Source organism: Coturnix japonica, chromosome 1 (assembly GCF_001577835.2).
Source record: "Coturnix japonica isolate 7356 chromosome 1, Coturnix japonica 2.1, whole genome shotgun sequence".
NCBI lineage: Eukaryota > Metazoa > Chordata > Aves > Galliformes > Phasianidae > Coturnix > Coturnix japonica.
Window position 1 is genome coordinate 59,646,227 of NC_029516.1, and position 25,097 is coordinate 59,671,323.

General features: G+C 41.5%; 1 protein-coding gene across 1 annotated transcript in view; it reads left to right on the forward strand.

Moving 5' to 3' along the window:
- The window catches only part of LOC116653694 (vicilin-like seed storage protein At2g18540), a gene marked incomplete at its 5' end in the record, with an annotated part of 196,122 nt that extends 186,283 nt beyond the window's left edge, over positions 1-9,839 (forward strand). The window contains 1 exon segment of the mRNA XM_032446017.1: positions 6,299-9,839. Within this exon segment, the coding sequence (XP_032301908.1) occupies positions 6,299-6,823 (525 nt within the window).
- Between the last annotated feature and the right edge of the window lie 15,258 nt (positions 9,840-25,097).

Below are 25,097 nucleotides of genomic sequence, written 5' to 3' on the forward strand. Positions count from 1 at the left end.
CAATGCCAGGTCATCAATAAAGATATTGAACAGGACAGGCCCCAGTACTGACCCCTGGGGAACACCACTCATGACCAGTGACCATCTGGATTTAACTCCATTTACCATCACTCCCTGAGCCTGTCCGTCCACCCAGTTCTTTACTCAGCAGAGTGTACCTGTCTGAACCAGGGACTGGCAGCTTCTCCAGGAGAATGCTGTGGGATACAATGTCCAAGGCCTTGCTGAAGTCTAGACAGATTACATCAACAGCCTTTAGGTAAATAGAAGTCATCCTGTCTAACTGTAAGAAAAAAACAAACAAACAAAAAGCAAACATGAGCCTAAAATCGTTTTTGATTACATTCTATCAGGCCACCATTTCTGAGACTGTTCACATTGAATAATTTCCCTTGCTCCTGCTTTTAAATGTTTGCAAAACTTGAAGCAGAAAGGTCTCACTTTTCTGACTGTGTACCTCATAAAATTTCTCTGAAAAACATTATAAAAGAATTTATTGAGCTTTCAGAAAGGAGAAGGTTAGAATTGGGATAGCTTACATGAACTTAACTAGCCCACATTGCATTACCCTTTCATTTTCACCCTATGTCCAAAGCCTTTAAACAATATGCATCACCTACACATACCTGCATATTTATTTTTCTACAGCTTCCTTGATCCAGTCATTGCATAGAAACCTGTGTTGAGTGTAAATCCGTGTTCTCTACTGAGGGAAGCAGTATTTTCTTGGATCGCATTTTTGAGGCTGTCAGTATGTGTTTAGAGAATGAGTCAGGAGACTGCAGAAGGAAAAAATCAGGGTTAAGATAGGTGAATGATGCCCTAGAGTGCTGACTTTTTGTGCAGTACTAGGCAATTTGTTTAAAATCCTGATTCTTATAAGTGAGTTCCTGTTTTTATGACTGCCTGACTCCTTATCTTATTTACTGAATGCTTCCAGAGATCAATGGAAACTGTTTTGAATGTGGAAAGTGTTATATAACACCAGAAATTCTCAGAAATAAGCCTCAGATTTTTCATACTGTACCTTTCAAATCAGTAGATGTGTTTGACCTGACACTCTTTGTCTTAGCCTTCTTCCTTAAGGAAGTCTTATTCAAATAAATATTACCAAAGCTCACAGATACCGTGGTTATGAAGACTGAAAAAGAAAATAGGAGAATTGTCATAGCTTGGAGTTAAGACATCTCAGTGCTGTATACACTGAAGAAAATAGAACATTCAGAAGCATTTGGGTATTTGTAGGCAGCGCACAGAATGGGTGTTGAACGAGAAATGACTCTGTAGTGAGGTGCTTTGTGGTCACTTAATTAAGCTGTATGCCATGCAGTAGAAGAAAGAGTGAAGTAGAATTGGACTTTTCAGTTAAAAATGCCTTGTGGATTTTTTTATTTATTTTTCCCCAGATTTATTTATTTATTTATTTATTTCATTCCTGAGTTTTGAATGATTCAGGCCATAAGAGCTGGAAATGAGCATGCACTCTGTCAGGTGGATGCTCCTCCCAGTTCTCACAGCTCATGACAATTCCTACTAGTCTTTTCTTTGGGCCAGATTTCTATTGTTGGTTCATCATCCTAGCCTGTTCTTAGTGTTAAGGAGTTCACCACTGACATGTGTTGTTGAAGACCTTGGTCTACGCATCCTTACTCCATCCTGTTGTTATCCACTGCACTGTGCTGGCTCCATGTCTCTCACCCCATCGGTTCCTACTAGAACCTGGCTAAATCTGCTCCTCTCTGAGTACCACGTTTCCCTAAACTTGTACATGCTCAAAACCTTTGATACTGCAAGTTTCTTCCCAGGACCACTCCCTCACCCCTCTGGTTTCCTATATCCATATCATTTTGAAGTGGGTGCAGCCTGACTCTAGATTTGTGATGCTCAGGCAGTGACTTGTGATTCTGGCACTACCCCTCAGCTTTCCTAGTACAAGATGGAAAATGAAGGACTCTCTGCCCTGCATTTCCATCTTTTATCAGGGAGAAACTGCTGTTTAGTCATCTTCTCAAAAGTATTTAAAAATCCATGAAGGAGTAATTCAACAGTCTGTAAGCACTAAGCACCACTGTTAATGAATGAAAGGAAATAAAACCAAAGTGAAGTTAGTGGTTGTAGTCCATAGCAAGTGCTCAGGTAATTTTCCACAAAGGCACAGGGAGGCTTTCATGCCGTTCTACTGCTGGGCATTACTGCAGAAATCTAGCAGCATTTTTCCTCAAAGCATTGGCCCCAAAGAATAAACATCTCTGGCTTCGGGGATGTCAAGTCAGCCTCAATGTGATGTCTCCTAGCATTTGTTTTCTTTGCTGGATAATTCAGCACTGCGTGTTCTGAGCTGCCCGAACCTGTGTATGCGGCCATCTGTGCCTGCTGCCATATGCTTCCCTCAGCTTGGCGCAGCCAGAAACTGTAAGTGCCCTTTACAATGGGTGAGACATAGCAAAGGGAGGATTATCTATCCTAACACCAAGGCAGCATTTCTCTGGAGGAGCAGCAGGGGTGAAGGAAGAGGTCTGTTGGTTTTCATACTTGCCACTTGCAGCATTTGAGGGTAATCCTCCTGCAGAGTGGCTGCCTCAGATACTGCATTCAAAAAGCCTTGTAGCACAGACAGTAAGTGCTGCTTATGCAGGGAGTTGTTTTGTTGCTTGTTTTTTTTTCCTCCTTACTGATGTATCTTTTATTTTAAATTTAACAATTTCCTGTCTGTAGAGTATCGACAATATTCTTTCACGTCCAGCTCTGTAGCCTTGCTTGATAGCATAGCAGCTGTTCTTTACAAGAGCTGCATTTTTTGTTTCTTTCCCCCTAGGCCTGTGCCTGTGAGCAGGCAGGACTTGAGAGCTAAAAGAGGCCATGCCCAGGTTTCTCCATATCTTTATTTTTAGCTTCATAGATCATTTATGAGTAAACTTTGGAGATGTGTGCAACTAGTCAGTAGCATGCATCCACAGTTTCTCATGGCTATCATTATCCCTGCAGAGGTATGTATCCCTGTATACGTGTGTGCCTAATATAATTATATATAATGCATATGCATATGCATATAATTATGCAAACTCCATGAAGAATCCCTTCAGAAGCATTGCTAGGCAGTTTTTACTGTAAGAGTTAAACATTTGAAGATTAGAGTCCCATGCACAGTTCCCATGGGCCTATTTTTAGTTTCTCTTATGGGAAGAATGGCAAAAAATAGACCAGGACCGTGACTTTGGATTTAGTGCACACAGTGTTTATAGGTTAGCTGACAGGAGTGTATGCATTTGTATGTGCACTTCCTGTACATTCATTAACTGGACTCTGAGTAGAGCTACTGTAGTTTGAGTGCTTGTAACAGTCATTTTAACATGCTATTGTACAGTACGTCACAACTCTGAAATGATATTTGCGGCTTTGATTACTGAACTGAAAGGTCCATATTTCTCCACCAAGAGGATTCTTGAGCTCAGCAGTGTATTTCTGGATTTCTCCACAATGCTTTACTCCTCCACTGCTCTCCCTTCCTACAGAAGACAGGGATGGGGAGGGGATACACACAGGTTTGTTGCCTTTGTGCAGATGTTGCATTTATAGCCTGCAAGTGCTCTACTATACTACTGATGCTGCATAAATTTAAGCATAGGAGATGATGCAATAGGCCCTTTCATTCTCTCTTGCCTCTTTGGGTGCTCTTTTCACCTTCATCTGCCTATGCTGGTTTTCTGAGTTTTGTTTGTTCCAATGGGTCATGCTCACACTGGGAGACAATCATTATTCCAAAGTGTTAACTGCAGTGCTTACATGATTGTATGACCCTAAGAGTTCATGCAGTGTTCTGATGCTCCTGTTCTGATCCTGCGGGGATCGCATGAGAGACAAGGATGTAGAAATCTGCTGTCTCTTCTCTGAAAAAAAAAAGGGCATTTAAGCATTAAGAGTTTTATCAGACCAACTTCTGCAGTAATTAAGCTTTCCATGGAAATACTCGCCTCATGTTTTCCAGCTAACTTTCAATTGCAGTTGTTTCCCTACAAAGTAAAATGTTTTGCCTGTTGACTTCTTAGCATCTGAGAAGAAAAAAAAATATGAAAAAAAAGGTGAGCATCTGTGCAAGGTTCCCCATCTTGTGGACTTCACAGACATTATCAGATGTATTTGCCTTTCATTTCTGCTTTTCTCCTGTCTATTTGAGAGCTGAAGGCCCAGCAGGGAGGCCTGCCATTCCATCCCCACTCCCTGTGGTCTCCCTCACCGCCTCTCCTCAGCTGCCACTTCCCGGCCTCCGGCCTCCAGTTGAGGTGGTGACGTCAGGGCTTGCAGCAACCCTGTGGTGAAGCTGTAAAGCGTTATGCAGGGCAAATAAGAACTCTCTTATGAGGTTCTGCAGCTGGCTGGTTGCAGGCGTATGGCAGCAGGGATGTTTTGAAAGAAAGGCACTGCTTGACAAAGAACCCAGTCTCCTGATAAAGGTTTATACTGGCACTTCCCCATGTTTATAATACCATATGCCAGGGGCATGGCCTCTTTTTTCATCATATTGTTGTTTAACCTAATCAGCTTGTAGGTCAGGGAGTCTGAGAAGCAGAAACTTGATATCAATATTATTTTTTCCTTAGATTTTTTAGGCTGGAGTTATGCTATTTTAGCTCTGTTTCATATATAAAGTGAAGGCAGTTTGTCAGGAGAAATCATTTCTGTAATGAGAAGAAAATTTTATTTTTGAGACCTTTCTCAGAATAGACCAAGTATCTCCTGCTGTTCTATTCTTCTTTTCTTTTTTTGGTTCAGATATTCAAGATTGTTGCTTGCTTGTTTCTCCTATGTTAGTTTATCATTACAGGGTAGTATAAGCATAGTTGTTTTTGAGGATTGTTGCTATTTGGATATGTTTTCAAAACTTCTTTCCCTTGCAACCTAACCTTAATAAGCTTTTCCCAGATCTAGGCATTAAGACTCGCATGATCGTTCTGTTCTTCTATCAATTACTTTGATAACTGTCACTTCAAATGCTCATGCTTGAACTTTATACGTCATTGAGAGTGATTGCTCAGTGAAATCTATAGTTCTATCAATAGCCAAAGAGGCCTTGGGTCTGGTGTGACTGCTACTTTGAGAGCTTGTTATTTTCAGGACAACAGCCCCTGAGTTCTTCAAACTGGGATACAGCTTCTTATAAGCTGCATAAAACTAGGATACTTCCTTCAGCCCTAAAGAACTCACAGTCAGACTGAGTTGGGGCTTGAGGACAGTTTTATCGTGAACTGTTTCAACGCTACCCCCAGCCCCAAATAGTATGTGTGGCATGAGGGTGCGTCCCTCCATTTCCTTACTCTGAAAGTTGCATTTATGGCTTTATGCAGCTGTAGTTGGTGTTAGAGCATCTATTTGACTGCTGTAGGCTGAGCTTTAGGTGTAGCACAGGCAGTACACCGACAGCTCTTAGGGCTGTACAAATTATCCAGCAGTTCCTTGTAGTCAACCTGGTGGGACTTTTTTGAAGTCAAATGTTTGTTGGACAATGCACTGTACCACCTCCATATCTTAAGTCTCTGTAGTTATTTCTATAGCTGATTGTAGAGCACACACAAAATACCTGTGTTCTGAAAAAACCTTTGTAGTAAAATATTTGTTTTAATCATTGTATTTTAGTTTCCTTTGCTTTATCTGCTGTGTGGTAGAAACAATGTGCACAGTGAGAGTAGACTTCACAGTTTTCAGTTTGCCTTAAAAAGATAACTTCGTTCCCTTGTGCTTGCAAATGAAACTGCTGAGATATTGTGGTCTGTTATTTCAAATCCTTGTGCATCACAAGTGACTTGCAGGTTGCTTTTCATCTCCATTCTCTTGGAAGGAGTGGGTGGGATCCCCTGCATGAGCAATGGAGAGCCCAGAGCAAAAGGCAGAACAGCCGGGTGTGTGAGTGTGGGTTGTGCTCACACGCCATCAGGCAGGCAACTGTGCACCACTGAATCCCTCTGCAATTGTTCTGTGGAGTTTTTCTCAACAGAGCCATTTTTATCTATTCGAGTGAGGAGCCTTCAAGCCACTTTCTGTCACATGAGTGGAACAGGCTTTTTCTACCAGTCTCAGCCAAGATCTGACAAAAAATCAGAGATTAACTGCATCCTGGTTCAGCTGGTCTCATGGGTCTGTAGTCTCAAGTGAAGCTTCTGTTGCTCTTGCTCCCTCTGAGATTTGGGGTCAACCAGAGGAGACTGGTGAAGAAGAATGGAGCACTGAAGATTGCCCATTTAATTTCTATCTCTTGCTACCTTGATTAAGGATGTATCCCACGGTAATAGGGTGGCCCTTAAAGAGGAGAAGAGAAAAGAGAAGAGAAAAGAGAAGAGAGAAGAGAAGAGAGAAGAGAAGAGAGAAGAGAAGAGAGAAGAGAGAAGAGAAGAGAAGAGAAGAGAAGAGAAGAGAAGAGAAGAGAAGAGAAGAGAAGAGAAGAGAAGAGAAGAGAAAGTAGAAAGAAGAGAAAGAGAGGGAAGAGGAGGAGGAGAGGAGGAGAGGGAGAGATGAGAGGAGAGAGAGAGGAGAGGAGAGGAGGAGAGGAAGAGGAGAGGAGAGGAGAGGAGAGGAGAGGAGAAGGAGAGGGAGAGGAGAGGAGAGGAGGAGGAGAGGAGAGGAGAGGAGAGGAAGAGGAGAGGAGAGGAGAGGAGGAGGAGAGGAGAGAGAGAGGGAGAGGAAGGAGAGGGAGAGGAGAGGAGAAAGAGAAGAGAAGAGAAGAGAAGAGAAGAGAAGAGAAGAGAAGAGAAGAGAAGAGAAGAGAAGAGAAGAGAAGAGAAGAGAAGAGAAGGAAAAGAAAAAACACTTTTCTGTTAATTTGAGCAGTTAGGTGTATGAGACAAAGCATGCGCAATATGCTCTGTCCATCCTCATCCTTCCTTTGTTTCTTCAGTGCAGAATTGAAGGGCTTATCATGGCCCTTCCTGTTCACAGAGGTTTAGATGATCTGATGTTCAGTAAATGTTTCATTCTGCGGATGTTCCCACTATTATGTAAGATACATATTAATTAATAATGAAAGAGCTGGAAGATTCTTGGCTCTCTTACTAAGGGTTGGAGAGGAAATGCATTCTCTCCTGGGTAAGCTAGCCTCCCAGTCCTCGAGCATCACCCTTTGCGCAGGATGGGCTGGCATTGAGTGACGCAGCCAGCATATCAGATGTGTGTGATGTACACAGGAGATGTTTGGCTAAAGTCAGCGTGTAAGCAGCATTAGAAAGGCTTTCTGTTGATATCTGTACAAGTGAAATTCCTCCCTGCTATGAAATTCTAGACCTATGACTCCCCCACATGCAGCAAAATAAAAACAGCCATCTGTTTGCCATGTTCTTAGTACATTCCTGTTTGGGGTTTGTTGTTTTTTCTCCTTCTTTCTTCCAAGAAAGTTGACATCCTACTTCCAGCCTCCTACTACTAGGATATTAACATAGATGGTAATCAAAACTAAAGACTGCTCTTGGAATAACTGCAGCCCTATTCTGCGCCGTGAAGATGAAGGAACCTGTTCTAGATGCAGGTCCCCAAGCAGAGGTGAGTCTGTGGCCAGGGGGGTTCCTGCAGGAGATGGCTGTCAAGGTGCATCACAGGCAGAAAGACATGCAGACACAGTCCCCCATCGTTTTGCACCTTGTTGCTATGTGACAGGCAGTGCCAGCTAGCTGAAGTGTTTGTGCTGAAACTGAGAGTCCTCTAAGTTTGTGCCCCAGCTCAAGCCTGCTTTTAAGTGCATATTACTTGGTTCTTGTATGAGCTCCAAGGATATTCCCTCTTCTCCTCTGCCTCCCATTAAGTAACAAGATTACAGCAAACTGTTGGCCTAGATACAGCTTGCCGTGCTCCATGGGTTGTAGATCAGACTCTGACCTCATTCTGTCGTTGCTCCCTGATGTCTGCATTCTGTGAAATCTGCTGGGTCCTTTCTCCCTAGGGCTGTCTCTCGATGCCATCCCATTGCACTAAGCTGCAGCATCCCCAGCCACGAGTGCAGGGCTGAGCTGGTTGCTGGGTGCATGCCTGGTACCCCTTGGCCTTGGGAAGGTTGGCTGGTCTGGGAGGTGGGGAGTTTGGCTGCTCTCACAACATGGAGAGATACCCAACAGCTGGATTTGTGCAGGGATTTCAGGAAAGGTTTCCAAAAGCAATTTGTTGTCCAAAAGAAGTAGCTTGAATATTTTGAAATACTCTGTGAGTGAAGTTTCATTACCACCAGAGCAGAAAAACTGATTTGGGTCAGTAAACACTTTTGAACCTGAAACGATACCATGGGTTTTTCCTCTTACTTTTCAAATTTTTAATTCCAATGCTATATAGTAAAACAAACAAAAAAATAATATGAAATAATATGGTGTTATTCCTAGATATTGGAACAGGAGGCTCTGGTGTCCTGGAAGTGTCCTTCTGCTCCCTTCCAGTATTTGCATTCAAAATGAACTATTTCATAAATTCATTATGGTTTTACTTTCCTCAAACTGAAATCATAATGAATTTGCTTATTAATATGTGAAGACTTTAGAGCTATGGCACCCATTTAGCACATTTTCTCTCAACCTCTTGAAATCAAAACTCAGCGTATATTTGCGCAGCAAGTCGGTAGGAATTTCATGGTAGTCTGTCCTTCTGCAACAGTAGATAGTTAGGCAGTGGATAAGCTACTGGGTAAATTTTCACATGCTTTCTGACCTTTCTGATGCTGGCACTGGCTTGTCTTCTCAAGTAGCAACCAAGATAATCTGGCCCCTGAGATAAAGTAGAAGAGAGAAAGTTATTCTTAGCAATCTCTTGCTTTGGTTCTGGCATTTTGTTCTGTCCTGTCCATCCTCCTCGCAGGGTGGAAGGATGCAGCTTGTTTGTTATGGTTTACCATATCTACTGTCCTAGCTTTCGATATTGAACAGAGCTGAGCTTTGCCCTTCAGGGCTTTCCCACCAGTACAAGGGCAACCCGCTGTGTTCTGGAGCTGCTACAAACCCTCAGGTTTCAATCCATGTGTTTGTTTGTTTCTCCCTGAACAGTCCTGCTAGTTGGAAGGCTCCTGTCTGACAAAGAGGAAATTTATCTCTTCCTCTTCTCCCCCTGTAATTCAGATTCCAGGAACTGGAATTTCTAAGAAAACATGAAATGCTTTGAGAATTATTGTCTCTTCAGATATAATCTGTACAACTGCAGAAAATCAGCACATGCATCTTCTGTAACTTGTAATGGGAGTGTTTAGTAATACCACAGGAAGAGGTTTGCAAATATTTTATCTCTCTGTATTTTTACTTCCTTATTTTTTGCACCTTTGTGTTTAACATTGTGGAAAATGCTGATAGCATCACATATATGGAGATTGAACCCTATTTCTTAGTCCTAGGGTCAACAACGCATGCCATTATATGCTTTAAGCAAATGGTTGCCTGGCAGCCCTTCTGCTTTTTTTATGGCCATATCTTCCTTGTCTTCACACTGCACAGTGCCACAGAGGAGGGCATTTTCTCTTCAATGCACCTATTCAGTTCTGTGCAGCTTCTTGGTACAAAATCCATTTCCTCCCACCAGACTACCCCAAGCTTTCTGGATTTATCCCTAACCAGCACTAGTGTTCAACATGACCTGCCTTTCACTGAGGACAGCTGTAAGCCCTGGTCCCAGGGCCACACCATGTGTGTTAGGGGAGAGGGACGGATGTGGGGGAAGAAAAGTATTAGGTTAGGAAAAATATTTAGTAAGTATACATTTTAGTTTACATTCTATGTTTAGGTATGAGAAGGGAAGTGATTTTTTTTTTCTCTTCTGCAGTTCTCTTAAGCTTATAAAGCATCTGTTTCTCACCTTTTGTCACTGCTGCTTGAAGCAAGATTGCTGGTGGCCCTGGTTCCCCTTCAAGGAGTCTTTGTTCTGATCAAGGACCCATTGAGCCTATCAGAGGTGCACAGGCACCCTGCTTTCAACCTTCTGTTTTCCTCCTGTTTTGACACATTTATGGAACAGGGGGTTTGGTGCTAATAAAATGGATAAACTGCAGTTAGTCTACCATTTTTCCTTTTGAAAAAGAAATAATATGGAAAAAAAATGGAAAGGGGAAGAGAGAAAATACTTTTCAATTCATGAAGCTCTTGTAGGGAATCCTTCTGTGCCAGAGATGCCTCATGCACCACAATCACTTGATTGCTGTGAGTAAACTGGAAAGCTTCATGAGGATGCTTTATTCTCTTGGCATTTCGACTCTGCAGCCCTTCCTCCCACTGTTAATCTCTCTGTCCTGGTGTGGAGCTGAAGTGGTTTCACCATGTTTAAAGCTTGATAAAGGTTTAGGTCAGGTTTGGGGCACAGCTGTTGGTTTTCTTCTTCATTCAAGTAGTTTTCTCTAACTAAGGCCCTTGCTGAGTAAAGAGGACTGCAGGCTGTTCTGCTGCAAGCACAGGGGAGAAAGTTGCACTATTTTTGATGCTTTGAGGTTTCCTAGCTTTCCCATTTTACTTCAGTGCTTTCTTAAAAAAGGAAGGCTGTTGATATTTGAAGCCTGTCCTCTCTCTGATATTTAGAGGGCTGAACAGTACATTTTCCAAAAGAGTGATAAGATCTCCTGGCAGCTGTACATGAGAATAATTCAGTTCCCTGGTGTATTGCCTCGACTCCCCCAAAAAAGAACTTGGACATAAATAGTTGGTCAAAAAGAAGCCCATGGTCTGGTCTCATGAGCTGGAGGTATTTAATTTCTGTTCTCAGTTTTACAGAACTGTGCTGGGTAAATGCCTCAGTTATCCATCTGTGAAAGGGAGGTAAATCAAATGTTTTCCACAAGTTTGTATGGTGATCTGGAAATAAGTGCTTTAGAAGTGGTTGCTGCTAAGGCTTATCTGATTTGCAGCTGATCCATAATAATAGGGAGAGACTCGAAGCTATCTTACAGAGTCAGGATAATTGCATTTAACCTAATCTCCTGGACCAGACTGGTTCCCAGGCACAGGAGCAAAAATAAAGGACAACATCAGGCCATGCTGCATTGATGGAAATACTGTTATTAGCATTAGTGCATCTGTCATTAGATCTAGAGATCTCTTTCAGATAGTCACAGGACCAGATCTCTTCTACTCCTTAGCACTTAGCGGTGCTATAGTTTTTTCTTCTCTTCCTTCTTTCCATTTCCCTTCCCTTTCCCCTTCTCCTTTTCTTTTCCTTCTAGCTAGAAATACAAGTACCTTTCCATTTGGACTCTCAGAGTTAAAGTAAAGTGATGTATACTACTGTCTACAAAAATATGATACCTGGTGAAGAAAAATATATATTTTACCCAAGTTGAACATACGAAGATGAAAGAAAAATATTTGGGACACAGGAAGAAGCAGTTTAAATTACTTTTTCATCAAAGATGATAGGGGCTGAAGCCTTTATAATGAGGTTGAATGGAAAAGAAAGCTCTGTTTTTGAGGGACTGCAGAACAGCTTGTCATTAGAAAAGGAAGTTCTGTTGGTTTTCTTTATCAAGTTTGTTTTAGAATTGTATTTCAGCAACACACAAAATCAGATTATGTGCGAAATAAATGTCTGGGTAAGAAAGGGCCAGTGGTCAAGGGGCAGGTAGTTGTTCATATGAAAGAAAGCAAATTTCAGAGTTTTCCATTTGAAATAGATGGAGTTTTTTGATATGCAGCCACAGAAGTGCTTCTTAATTTTGTCAAGCCTATTTGATAAACATAGTTTTGGTAGAAGATATTTTTTTTCAGTAGCAGAGTCTCTCCAAAAAAAAAAAAAAAAAAAAAAAATGTTTCAACAACTTTCCAGCCACACATTCATGTCCTGAAACAGAGAACAGGGGTAGCCACACTTTTCAAGCCCACTCTTATCTTCCTACATCAAAATCCCTCTTTCTATGGGGGGTCCCTTCCTTGCCATGTTCTCAGTCACTCCAGAAGTCCTTCCACTGTATTCATTTGCACTGTGATACCCCCAGATGGCATATATCCTATATGTCCTTTATACCTGCACTACAATAGAGTCTGCCACTCTTGTGGACTCTGGTTTTGCTGTTAGCAGTGTGACACTATGGAAACACTGCCCTGGTGACCACGTGGAATTAAATGCTGGCAGACAGTATTGCAGGGGAATGTATTTTATGATATCCCTGTAGGACAATGTGCGCTCTTTTATTACTTTAAAAATAAAATCTTAGAAATAAAGCCTTTGAAGAGATGTACTGGTTTGAAAGGCAGGATTTAAAATCATGGAAAAAAAAAAACAAAAAACCTGCAGCCATTGTGAAAATCTACTTTGACTTCCAGAAACCTCCACTGAAGCTGCTCCCGTTGGAGGGGGAGAAGCTGAGTGAGTGCAGCACAAGCCCAGCGTTCCTCTGCCTGACTTTTGTCTGTTTATATCCAGTATCTCTGCAATCCAGATGGGGAAGAGCACGTGTGACAGCGTGTGTGTGATTTGGAGCGGCAGATGGGTGCGAGTGACAAACTGTTGCCTGTGTAGGCACCTACCTAGATATTACTCAGAGTCCTGCCTCTGTGTGTTGTTGTTTTGTTCCCATGCACCTTTATCAGAGAGGCCTCTGGCATGCAAGGCCTCACCTAACCTGACAAAGATCCTGAGCAGGCATCCCCATTCTGCTGCCTTTCAGTACGGCAGTCAATCAGTGATGTGCCTGCCATCTGAAGGAGCATCCATTGTGTTAAAAAGCAGAGGCAGAATAGCAAGGTGGGATTGACTCTGCATTGCAGCTCCCCAGTAAAGATATCCCACATTGGTGCTTTGTTGTTCCCTACACAGGCCTGTTATCCTGCATCTCTTCCCATGTTTGAGCTGCCATTCCCTATCCTGCTCTTGCTCTGAATGTGTGCTGTGTAAATAGAAAAGCAGTGGGAAGTTTGCTAAGAGAAGAGGTGGGTGTTGCTGCTGCTGTTGTACACCAAGAGCTTTTGATGTCCTTGCTGCATGGGCATGCCCTTACAGGCCAGTACAGAGCTTCACACCTTCTCCAAGGGCATGAAAACGGTGCCACTTTGAGCAGCAGTGAAATTTACAGCCCAAATGTATTTTTTATGTGCACTGTCGGTCCACATCTTTGGACAGAGACATCTAAAACCTGCATGTAATTTGCTCTCCTGAGCCAGTTGGGTGAACGTCAGCAGGGTGAGCAGTGCTGCGGTCACACATGTGGATGTGCTCACCGTGCTAGCAGTGCAGACAGTTCAGGGTTTGGTCTGTTCTTTCACTTTTCTGTGTGTTAGTACTGCCAGCTCTGCTGTGAGGCTGCACTGGAGTGCCAAGGCAGAACCTCACTGAGATAGGGAAGCATCACCGTTGGGTGTCTTTGAGCCCCAAAGTCTGAAGCGGGTGATCCAATCCTTGTGGTTTTGGCCCTAAACATACTCCGTAGCCAGGAATCTCCGTGTGAATGCCTGTGTGAAACAGTCTTGATGAATGGGAAAGACCCCTGGTTACTGCTGGGCAGGGCTCTGATCACACGTGAGTGCCATGCCTAGGACAGCTGGAAGAGATGCAGGAGCCGGGCTGCTGGGGAAGGGGTGGGCAAAACATGTCGTGCTGGGAGAAGATCACTGAGCTGATTTAATTAGTTCTGTTTCACAGGATTCATTTTTGCTCGGGTCACTGCTACATTCATCTATTTGCTTCCTCCCCCCCACCCCCCCCTTAGCAATAGACAAATGCAGGGTGATAATTAATTTGGCAGGTTGATTGAGATTGGGTGGCAGAGAGGGAAGTTTTCCTGGGTGAGTGATGAGGCACTGCTGGTCGAGCTTAAAGTGAATAGTCTGAAATAGAAAGTAGTTAGTATAAAATCCCCCCAAGGGTGTGTTTAAACCGAATGTACTTTGAGTTTTGACATTGAGGTTTTTTAGCGAGCTACCAGGCTGTGTGCTGTGATTTTAGGACATTTGTTAGCTGGGATCTGGCTGTTGAAATGTCAGTGATATTCTTCTGTGTTGGGAAACCTCATAGCTACGAAAACATGGTATTAATGATAGAAGTTTGTGTGGGCGTCAGGCTGGAATGAGGGTTGGCAGGATGATGTTCTCTGTTTTCCAGGCAGCCCTGGGAGCTGAGGCTTCACCTGGGCAGGCGCAGCGCTGCTCCCATGCTGGTGGAAGGCACTGCTGGACTGTCCTTCTAATGCATTCAAGAGAGGCCTCGTTCTTGATGTCTTGACGTGTTATTAATAAAGCCCAGCTCTCCCTCACTGTGCTGCTGTTTATGTTAATGGGCTTCAGGAAAATTATCTCCTGAAACTCAAAAAAAAAACCCACAAAAACCTAACAAAACCCACTGGTGTTTATGCCTCTTTTTGTGCCTCTCTGCCACACCTTCTTTTGCCTCACCAAGGGCTGACTGTTGTGATTGTTGGGCTTTGTGTTTCACACCAGTCAGACATCATGTTGCCGCATTAAAATGTTTGGTTTTCTCTTTTCAGTGAGTGCATGCAGTAGCAGCAGAGACCTGATTTGTTCTGCTGCTTACTGGATTTCCATTTCTGTAGGGGAACGGCAGTGCTCGTTCAGTTTTTCAGACCAAAGCATTTGGTCCCTTTCGTGCCCTTCCTTCTTTAAGCAGCTGTCTGTTCTGGTGAGAGTTTCCAATTTGGCAGCCATGACAAAACACCCTCCAGTATGCACAAAGTAAATGCAACAGATACATAAGCGAGTCATACTTCATCCTTCCCACATCACTGTGGCTAGGCTCCCTCACAGAAGAACCACTTCTGAAGGTTCTGCTCAAGCTTCCATGCCTACTCAGTTCTAAATTTTTTGTTGTTTCTTTTTCCCTCTGTTGAGATTGCCAGTAAGGATATCAATTTGACAAGGTTTTCTCTTTTTCTTTTTTTCTTTTTTTCCTATGAGGTAGACAATCATCCACTGGGAATTGCATTGGGAAATTCCTGTTTATATATCGTGTGCCAGAAAGTACTCAACTGTTAGCTTAGTGCACTGATTGAATTAATTGAGACTCAGCTGCCTTCACTATGACCTTTCATGTTTTGAGTTAGCACTGTAATTCACCTAATATACTGAGAGCTTGACTGAAAAACACTTAAACGTCTTTCTGTGCCTCCAAAGTGTTTGTGATTGCTATGCAAAAAGAGTCCTCTGTCTCTTCAAGGAACTGATTTCTCAGGAAGCAGGCACTCATAATCATAGAATCAGGGGATCATAAAAATAATTCAATTCCGTATTCCTGCCACCCCCTGGATCAGGCTGCCAAGGGCCCCACCAAACTTGGCCTTGCACATCCACAGCTTCTCTGGGTAGTCTGTGCCAGTGCCTCACTGTCCTCTGAGTAAAAAATTTCCTTCTAGTACCTAATCTAAATCTCTTCTCTTTTAGTTTAAAGCCATTCTTCCGTGTTTTGTCAGTATCAGACTCTGCAACAAGTTGGTTCCCCTCCTGCTTATAAGCTCATTTCTAGGACTGGAAGGCTGCAGTGAGGTTTCCCCACAGCTTTCTCCAAGCTGAACAAGCTGAACTCACTCAGCCATAGGAGTGATGATCCATCTCTCTGATAATCTTTGTGGCCCTCCTCGGGACTCACACTCCTTTGCATAGGTGAGCAACAAGGAACACGTTGCCTTCAGAGTTTTTGTTGAGTAACAACAGAAAGAACAGAAAAACTGTATAGCAAACTGGAATTTCTGAAAAGATTGAGAGAAAAAACTGAAGTGAAAACAGTATGACAAGCATATATTACATAGCAGATTTCTTGTAGAAGTGTTCAGATTCCTTGAAAAAAAAAAAAAAAAAGAAGAAAAAAAATCAGAATTACGTACCTAAAAAGTGCTTTCAGGCTGTATGCTGGCTTTGCTGCAGCTGCTAGCAAGGTTTATCAAGCCTGTGAGAGGTTTGGTATTGCAACTGGGGTTCTTAATGCGTAGTTAATGATTCCCAATGGAAAAAAGTAAATAAGCTTTCTGACTTTTTTGAGGAACTTAATTACACCAGAATGGACTTGACTGTGTAGATCTGAAATCCAGTCACTTACTGTGTCTACTCCGAATAGTAGGCAAGGTTTAAATAGTAATTTGTTTTCTTCTTTTTAATTTTCTATTTTTGCTCTTTTGCCAGCTTGGTGGTAGACTTAGGAGTCTTGGTAGTGCTGCCATACCAAGCAATCTTCTTTCGTGTGTTACTATTGGTGAATTATGGCCATGGCTAAGGAAGGGAAATATCAGAGGCTCATTTTTTATTTCACTAGAACAGATTTTTTTTTTTTTTTTTTCTAGAGCTTTAGTTTTCATCACAGTGCTCAAAATGGGAAAGTGAGTAAATGGAAAATTTGGTGAATGCTTTGGCTTGTTGAATACTTGTCCACCAGGTCAACATGCCGATTATTCATCCACCGGATCAGTTTAAGTGGATAAGTAATCTGCTTATGGTCATTTAAATTGTTTTGTTCATTCATTACGGAAATCTTTTAAATATCCAGATAAGGCTATTAACTTAGGAAGCCTTTGCTAGGAGAAATCTGTTCCACATCTGCATCCACAACAGATCCACATCTGTTCCATACTTAGAGGGTCACTGAATTAAAACAGTTGCTTTTCTTTAAAAATAACCAAAAAATAAATAAAAATAAAAAAGAATAATAATTTTAAAAAATATCCAGATCTTTTCAGTAGTTTCTTACAGCTTTTGCCTTCAAAACCTGTTGTTTAAAATCCCTTTTGATGTCTGAAAGATTAATAGGTACCTGAGAAATTGAATGGTAGGACTCAAAATAAGAAAAACCTGTAGGGATTTGTTTTACTGCTGTCATCTGTTTAAGTAGTTGTGACAAAAATTTATATAAATCCAGAGACAGGGTGTGGAGGTGGATATTCCTCTGCCTTTTCTTTTTCCCACCTACATTTTTTATTTCACTTCATACTATTGAAAGCTAAACCTGCTCATTTCAAAAGACAGCAAGAAGCAATAGGCACAGCAGTTCCCTGCCGGGCCATTTTGCTTTGCCATACATCTCCCTGCCTCCATACAATGAAGCCAACATCCCTGAAGAAGTCAGATGCAGTTTATTGTCTGGAAATACTCTAAAAGGTCATACGCAGCCATGAGAAAAGTTCTCAAAAATGTAGTCTATCTTTCTGTCTCACCCAGCGCCAGATATGATCTCATGGCTTTTATTCTTTTGGAGCAGAGTCCCTTGGTAAGCACTCAGGGTGGTTTCTCCTCTTGCCTTTCTGGTTGTTCTCCTCTGCCACAGCATCCACCCAATGTGCATGTTGCCCTGCTTCCTCCCTTCCACCCTGCCACCGTGGCTCTGTGTCGTGTTCTCTTCATGCTGCCTGTGTTTTTCCCCAGCACCCCAGCTTCGGGGGCTTCAACCCCTGTCTACAGGGGGTGCTTCTGTGGGGAAACTGCCCACTGCTGCAGTGTGCCAGGCCTGTCCTTCCACCTCCCTGTCCCTGCCTACAGTTTCAAGCATCACCAAGAAAAGCAATTTTTCAGGCTGTGCTGTGGCTTAGAAACTGCATCTCTGCTTCTAACTGTTGTCCAGCTGCCCACAAACTTACTTGATGAGGAGGCAGCTGAATGTCTGCTTTTTCTATATAATTTATTCACTTAGCTATTTGTCTTTTTCATTTTGACTTATTGGTTTACTTTCTTTAACCAGCCTCAGAACAGGGGTTGACTTTGACAGTTCATAGGGCTGTGAAGCACTGGGATCATTTGGGTGGAGAGCTTTCTTCCCACTGATGACACAGACAGAGCGATCGATGAGGCAAGCATGTGGCTCCCAGCTCAGGCTCTGACAGCTCGTGCCTGTGGCTGACCCTGGGAGCTGGCGGGCGGTGGTGGGAAAGGGATTGTTTCCCAAATATTGGAGCATTCTGCTTTCTCTGTGTCGTGCCCTTGTGTGTCTCTGTACCTTCGTGCTCATCATGCAACAAGGATGGTGTTCACACCAAACTGATGCTAAGTCAGTGAGGTCAGCAGATCACCTTGTTTAGTACCAGCAGAGCGCACAGGGGTCAGCCTGTTTCATAGCAGTAGTCCCATTCAAAATAGCATGTACAAAATAATATGTACCTGACTCCTCTAAGAAATGTTTCTTCTAATATGCAATCGGGGATATAATTTGTGCCTTTTCTTTCTTTCTTTTTTACTGAAAAAGAAATGTATTGGGAACATTTTGTGCCTACATGCTCGTTACAAACAGTTTCTTTTTACCGGTGGAAATACGATCCAGACTGAAGCGTAGCTAATACCCATTCAGTCGGAGAATATGTATCAGACTGTGCAGCATTCAGTGGGAGCTGTAAGGAGGCAGTGTCAGAGAACTCAACAGTGAGACACTGTTTCACAACCTCAACATGCTCATTCAACAAAATCTCTTCCAAAGAGGGAAGATGTTATGCTCATGTTTATATACAGGCTCTGCTCTTTGGCAAAGGTTGAGGCCTGGTGCCAGCCTGTAAAATGGTTGGATGCTCATATCTAGTGCTGCTGGACACTAGTTCCCAAAGTATAAGCAACTCCTAAAATTGCTGACTGACACCCAGTCAGAACTTCTCAGAAGCTCATCAGTAATTAATTTTACTGTTGCTACATGACCTGAATACTAGTAGGAGTGACAAAAAAGGCAGTTTTTTTCCAGGTTCTCAGCTGTTCTGAGGAGCTCAGGTGATCCTATTTGTGTATTGCAAACAGTTCACCAGAGAATATTGGATGCTAAGTGGTCAGCTTGCATTCAGAAAGGGCCGAGGACATGTTTCTCTAGCATTCCTGTGCTCTGCTTTGTATTCACCTTTCATAGTCATCACTATCTAATTAACTCTATAGCTGTAAAAATACTGTGTACTTGTGAATGTGTACCAAATAAAATTCCAGAGCAATAGACTCTATAATCTGAATAGAATTAGAGTAGGCTCTGAATTGGTTTAAAGTCTTCTATTAAACATTAAGTATTTCTGCTTCGTTGGTTCTCAGAAGTACTTAACATGAAAAGATTTGCTCATTCTCTCTAATAAAATTCTGCTCAGTATTATATTTGCTTAAATAAAAAAAACCTGCGGTTTCCAAACGTTGTTGCCTTCTGCTAGTGGTCTCCTTCCCCATCCTAATAATATGCATGAAACTGCTCATATTTTAAATGCTTTGTTCCCCCCACATTTATGCCTAATTGTAGAAGTTACTTTATAAAAAATATGCCTTTTCTATCTTTTTTTTTTTTTTTTTTGAAGCCTTACCGTAGTTAGTAGTATTGGCAGTTCAAAAGTGCCAAAATCAAAACCAAGGCAGAAAAGACAATGAAGAGACCTAAAAAACTGTTTATGAAGATTCGACTTGTCATTCTTCACTTTCTCTCTTGATTTATTCAGATCTTTTGCAGTATGCATAGCTCACATTTGCCTGCAGTTCTCTAATACTGAAGAGGGTTAGAAATATGGCTTATGAATTTTAATGATAGTTGAGATTTTTATGTAATCATATGCTGGGAGTTTCACTAAATCTCCAAATAGAAGTGCACATAGAGAGGTGAGAACTGAGCCAAAGATGCTAATTGTTCTTCTTTAGCATAGATATCTCAGCCCCTCATACTGTTCCTTGTTCCTTTGCAGGTATAATTGCATTAGTGTACATCTGTTTTACATACAATTTTTTTACGGGCACAAAGTCTGAAGACTTCATAGTGTTTATAAAAAACAAACAAACAAACAAAGAACCTCTGTAGTGTAGTGCACAGGATCCCACATTAAACGTAGAGAGTGAACTAGCTCTGTTTCACACCTCTTTTACTCTCTCTATGATTTTGATGTTAGGCTCTTTCCATTCCTGCCCACCTCCATTCCTGGCCCTCATGTCTGGTTGATCCAGGAGAAAAAGAGAGGCTGTTTTCTCTACGGACCTGTTAACCAATTTGTAGGGTAGAGTGAGCCAGTTGGCTTCCATGGAGCCCATCTTTTTAAACATTCTTAAACATGCAGGAGTTCTTGCTATTGAAAGCTGCCTTCCTCTCTAAGTGTTAAAACTGCCAGATCTAGGCTTCCAGGGCAGTTTTGGATAAAATTCAAAGTAGATGCTTGCCTTCTGAGCAAGATAAACTTCATGTCAGCGTATGTGAATTTGATTTTAGATTTATCCTACCTTTTCTGCTTCTGGTACGCTTATACTCCAGCACGGTCAGTAACTGAGTAATCTGAAGTCATTTACCATGACTCTGGATCAAATCAATTCCTAGTAGTTTTGGGAGGAAATTGGAGGGTCTGAAACAAACTCTTCTGTTAGTGATAAACATAAATCCTTCTACTTCCAAATGTGCTTTTATGTCTGCCTCTCTGTTTTCTTGCACACACCAATTAAATATATATATTTTTCCCTCATGTTCTGGTTTCAGAAGATTGCCTCTGACTCACGTAGTTTATGTGTGTCCTTTCTGACTGTTGTTATTATGGCTAACAAACTAGAGGGCTGTGCTGCCCTTTAGCAAGACCTGGACAGGCTGGAGAGCTGGGTGGAGGACGCATCAGATGAAATTCAGCAAGTGCATGTGTAGGGTTCTGCACCTGGGGGGGAATAACTACATGCATAAGTACAGGTGTAGGAAAGGAGCTACAAAAGAGCTCTGCAGAGAAGAACCTGGATGTTCTTATTGATAGCAGGTTGGCCATGAGCCAACAGTGTGCTCTTGTAGCTAAGAAGGCCAATGGTATCCTGTGGTGTGTTAAAAAGAGCATTGAGGATGGTGATCCTCAATGTCTACTCTGCCTTGGTGACTAGTTGTTAGAGGCAATGACTATCATCTTAGCTGCCTTATCTGACCTGGCCAAAAGGCCCTGGCACAGGAGGAGCAGCAGGGCACAACAGGGGGTGGTAGCAGGGTCAAGGAATTGCAGGAAAGTGCTCTAGGAGCTGTCAGAGATGCAAAACATCAGACTATGACTGAAGAACAGGGTCAGTTGTGCTTGAAGTGGCTACATGTTGCAGAGGACTGGATGTGAGCCTGAGGATTGGTGGGGATCACATGTAATCACCTCTGCCACACATCAGCCTGGTTCCTTTGAGCTCGACACTTAATATTTTTTATACATAATTGAGTTTGACACTTAATTATGTTTCTTAATCGTCGCGTTGTTAGTTAGGCCATCCTTTGCTCTTCAGTAGACTGTGGAGTCAGTGGGGGTAGAAGCAGTGGGATCTCATGCTGCATTATTTTTTGAGGTGATGTGTGCTTCCAAGCATCTATAAGAGAACCACAACAACCACAGTCAGACCTGTAGCATTATGCTTTTTTTAAAACTGTGAAATGGAACCCATAATTTTTGTGTTAAGTTCACTATTAGGACATTGCTAGTAAAGATGTTCTTTTTCATACTGGAAGTAGCAGGTATCTTGTATCCTTCCCATACCAACCATTTACCAAGAGGCCAGTTTTCATAAACTGCTTAATACAGAAATAAGCAAACACTACAGTATGGAGAAACACTCAGGAAACCTGACACTGCCAGTATTTCCACCAAGAGAATATGAGAAAGAAAAATAATTGTATTAAAACAAGGTTAGTCATAAGGCTGCATCAGTTTGTTGTTTTTTTTTTTACAGTATGAAACTTCTGATCTTTGATACTTAACCTGTGTGGCTAGTTTGTCTCCAGTTATGGGAGTGGCCAGTTATATGCAGTAACTTATAGATAGGAGGATATCTAGGAACAACTGATGGAGAGAATACAGATTTCATATGTCTCTGCCTTTCCTCTTTTTTCCAAAGTATTTTTAGTCTCTTTTGTCCTAGGATGACTGTTTTGCAATAAGCATAGGTTGTAAATCTCTTTGCCTACCTCTAATATGGGAGAAGGCTTTTCCTTTAGGAAGGAATTCTGGGGGAGGGGAAAGGAGTAAGAAAATGCTTACAACTGTAAGTCACTGAGCGTCACAGCTTTTCTTCTGGAGTCCATCTTAGACAAACCAATGCCTGAATAAGTTTCACAACACAGCCCCCTGAAGTGCTTTGCAGAGGATCTGAGATCTTAAGTTGAGCTTTAATTAATGCTTCTCTTTAACTCGAGAGCAGCATACTACCGTTGCACATCTTCATAATTTCCCCAAGAATCCATCATCTCTATGCTCTGTCTTTACTTTCCTCTTTTATGCAATGAATCCCAGCTTACCTTCTGACAATGTACCTCCATTCATTTATTACCTGGAGAAGTTCTAGAATAATTCAGTGGTGGGACAAAATTTAGGCTGTTGCTGACTTTCATGTCTGGTATGAAAAAATACACTGCTACTTAACCAAGTGTCCACTGGTTTTGGTGATCTCATTGAAATGTCAGCTCTCCTTTTGCCAGTTCAACTGCAGATGTTTGGCTAACACTGAGTCTGACAGTGGGAATTTTATTGGCATTAGTAGCATTGTGCTCATGGTGGTGCTTGATGTGATTTGGCTCTGACCATAAAGGTACAAACCTAGAATGATGCATCTGATAAATTCTCACTCATTGTGAAGCTAAAAGCTGTGTGAATTAAATAATTTTTTTTTCTTTTTTGTTTTCCCCAAAGGGATTTCTTAATGGACATCAAAATGTGAATATTTCAACTAAAGCAAATTGGTGCAATTTATCACTTACCTGTGCTTTTCTTTGTGCTCTATTTTTAGCTTATGGGACATTCTGAATGGGATCACAAACGAGGACCCAGAGGATCACAGGTCAGTTACTTGACATCATGTATTTCCTTTTGTAAGTCTGAGGTATTCGAGAAGGTTTTCTAAGATTGACAAAATCGTTCATTTTATTAATATGTGAAGGATTGCACCAGTAGAAAAAAAGCATAAAATTGTGATAGCTTTCTCTACTGTAATTTCTGATCTCTAATCCAAGCAGTTGAACCAGGCAGAGCTGAGTATTACAGCAGAAAGAAGTTTATTTTAGCATCAGAAGGATGGATTACATGTGCTGAAAAAGCATTTCTTACCCTGCTGTCTTCAACAGGATAGCAACGCAAAGGAATGCAATTTCAAATAATGTATACTCTTTCAAAAAATCCTGACAAACTTGTAAAACTTGGACGGTCTTCTCATCTTGTTCAATAATAAAGGGATTAGTGGTGTTAGAACTGTAAAGGGAGGTGGGGGGAAACTATGTGTAGTTACTGGTTTGCTGTTGACTCATCGCTGAAAGGAAGTTACGCTATTACAGTTAATAGCATCACTCTGAAACTCTTTACAATTATCTGTAGAATTAGAATTACTGCAAGGGAGATATTGCTACTAATACGATGCTCATAAATTTTCACGCTTGGGAAAAGCAGTATGTCCCATCTGGTACTGAAATTATATACGTATGCTATTAGGGCTTCTGTATTTTAGATTTGCTTTTCTTTCAGATGAAAGATCTGTGAATACCTATGTCTAAATTGATAATAAACAATCCCTACTTCTAAGAAGCTACCTGCTATTTGCAGCCTTAATTTCAGTAGGGTAGTTCCTGGAGTATCCTTCGTATTTTCCCTTGCAAAAATCACTGGAGAAGCGGCCTTTTTATTAACAAAATATTGTATGTTGATCTGAAAGCTGCTACTTGTTTTGTTAATATACAAGGTTTGCTGTTTCCAATGCATAGCTCTTTTACTAAGCAGTACTTTTACTTTCTTGTCCTTGTAATTGCAGAATTCTACATCTATTTATTTTTTTTTCCCCTAAGATTTTTAATCTTTTGCCTCACATCTTATTTCAAATCCATCTTGAAATTTGCAGGATGTTTAGCATTTCATTACACAGTGTAAGTTGGGTTACGATCTGATTTTTCTGGTAACAGCAAGCTAGTTTTTGATGGAAGTATAGAAAATTCAGAAAATTCTATCCAGTTGTTTGAGAACTTTTGAAAACTGTTAAGTCATGGTACCCCCTGAAAGTGTGTTCCTTCAAAACTGCAAAAAACTGCCTAAGGAAAATAAACTTTTTACACAGGTAGATGGTGATAGAACAAGGGAGACCGGTTTTGAACTCAAAGAGGGGAGATTTAGATTAGGGGGGGAATTTTTTATTGAGAGAGCAGTGAGGTGCTGGAACAGGTTGTCCAGAGAGGTTGTGGGTGCCCCGTCCCTGGAGGTGTTCAAGGCCAGGTTGGATGGGGCCCTGGGCAATCTGATCGAATGCCTGATTTAGTGGTTGACAACTCTGGCTCTGGCATGGAGGTTGAAACTAAATAATCTTTGAGGCAGGTTCTTTCCTACCCAAGCCATTCTATGATTCTATGGTTCTATGAAAATCTGCATAGATGTTCATCTTTAAGTACATAATTTTGATCAAGTTATTTCTCAGTACACTTTTATTTCATTTTTTCCATGTGTGGGTGCTATCCAAATTTCTAGAAAGTATTATAAATCTTGGAAGAATGTTGTAAATCTGTCAATCAGTATATACCACAGAAATGTTATGGGCTCTTGAAAAGGATGGGAAAAGAAATGATCCAGGCTCTCAAAGCAGCATGTGGTGTCCTAATACTCCATCACAGGAAATAAGAAATTTTTTAGCGGGGGAACAAAAAGAAGCTTATTTCATTTTGCTGTAGCCTCAGACTTTTTTATATGACTATGAAAACAGTCTCATGATAGCAGATGTTTAACATAATTCCTTTGAAGGTGAGGAAAAGCTGAGGAGAATTTTTACATACAATATAAAAGATTGGAAGCTTAATCCTTTTTTTGATTCAGTTGCATTGTTTCTAATTTCTATCCTTAATAAACTTACCCTTTATTAAATAAGATCCTGTTTAAAGATTAAGGTGAGTAATCTTCTTTAAAGATGGACTGGAAATTGCCTGTGGGAACTGCCATATGATTGCTTGTGCGGTTTCCCTAGGTCTGAGGGGCTTTCCTCCAGCAGCAATATATGGAATGTGGAAAGAGAGGTGTCTGTTGGCCAGTGACTGGGCAAGTAATAAGAGGGGAAGAAAGGGGGCATGGTTTCTCGTGGTCTTCAGTGATCCTTTAGATCTTATGAGGAAAGTGGAAAGACAAGAAGCCTCCTGTGTGTCACTTGAAAGGAAGTGAACCACTGGGTTACCATAATGTAAAGCTAAAACTCACATATAAACTCATCATATTATTCTATCTAGACTCATTAAATAGAACTCTAATCCTGTCATGATTTGTTTTAGAACTAGTAGAT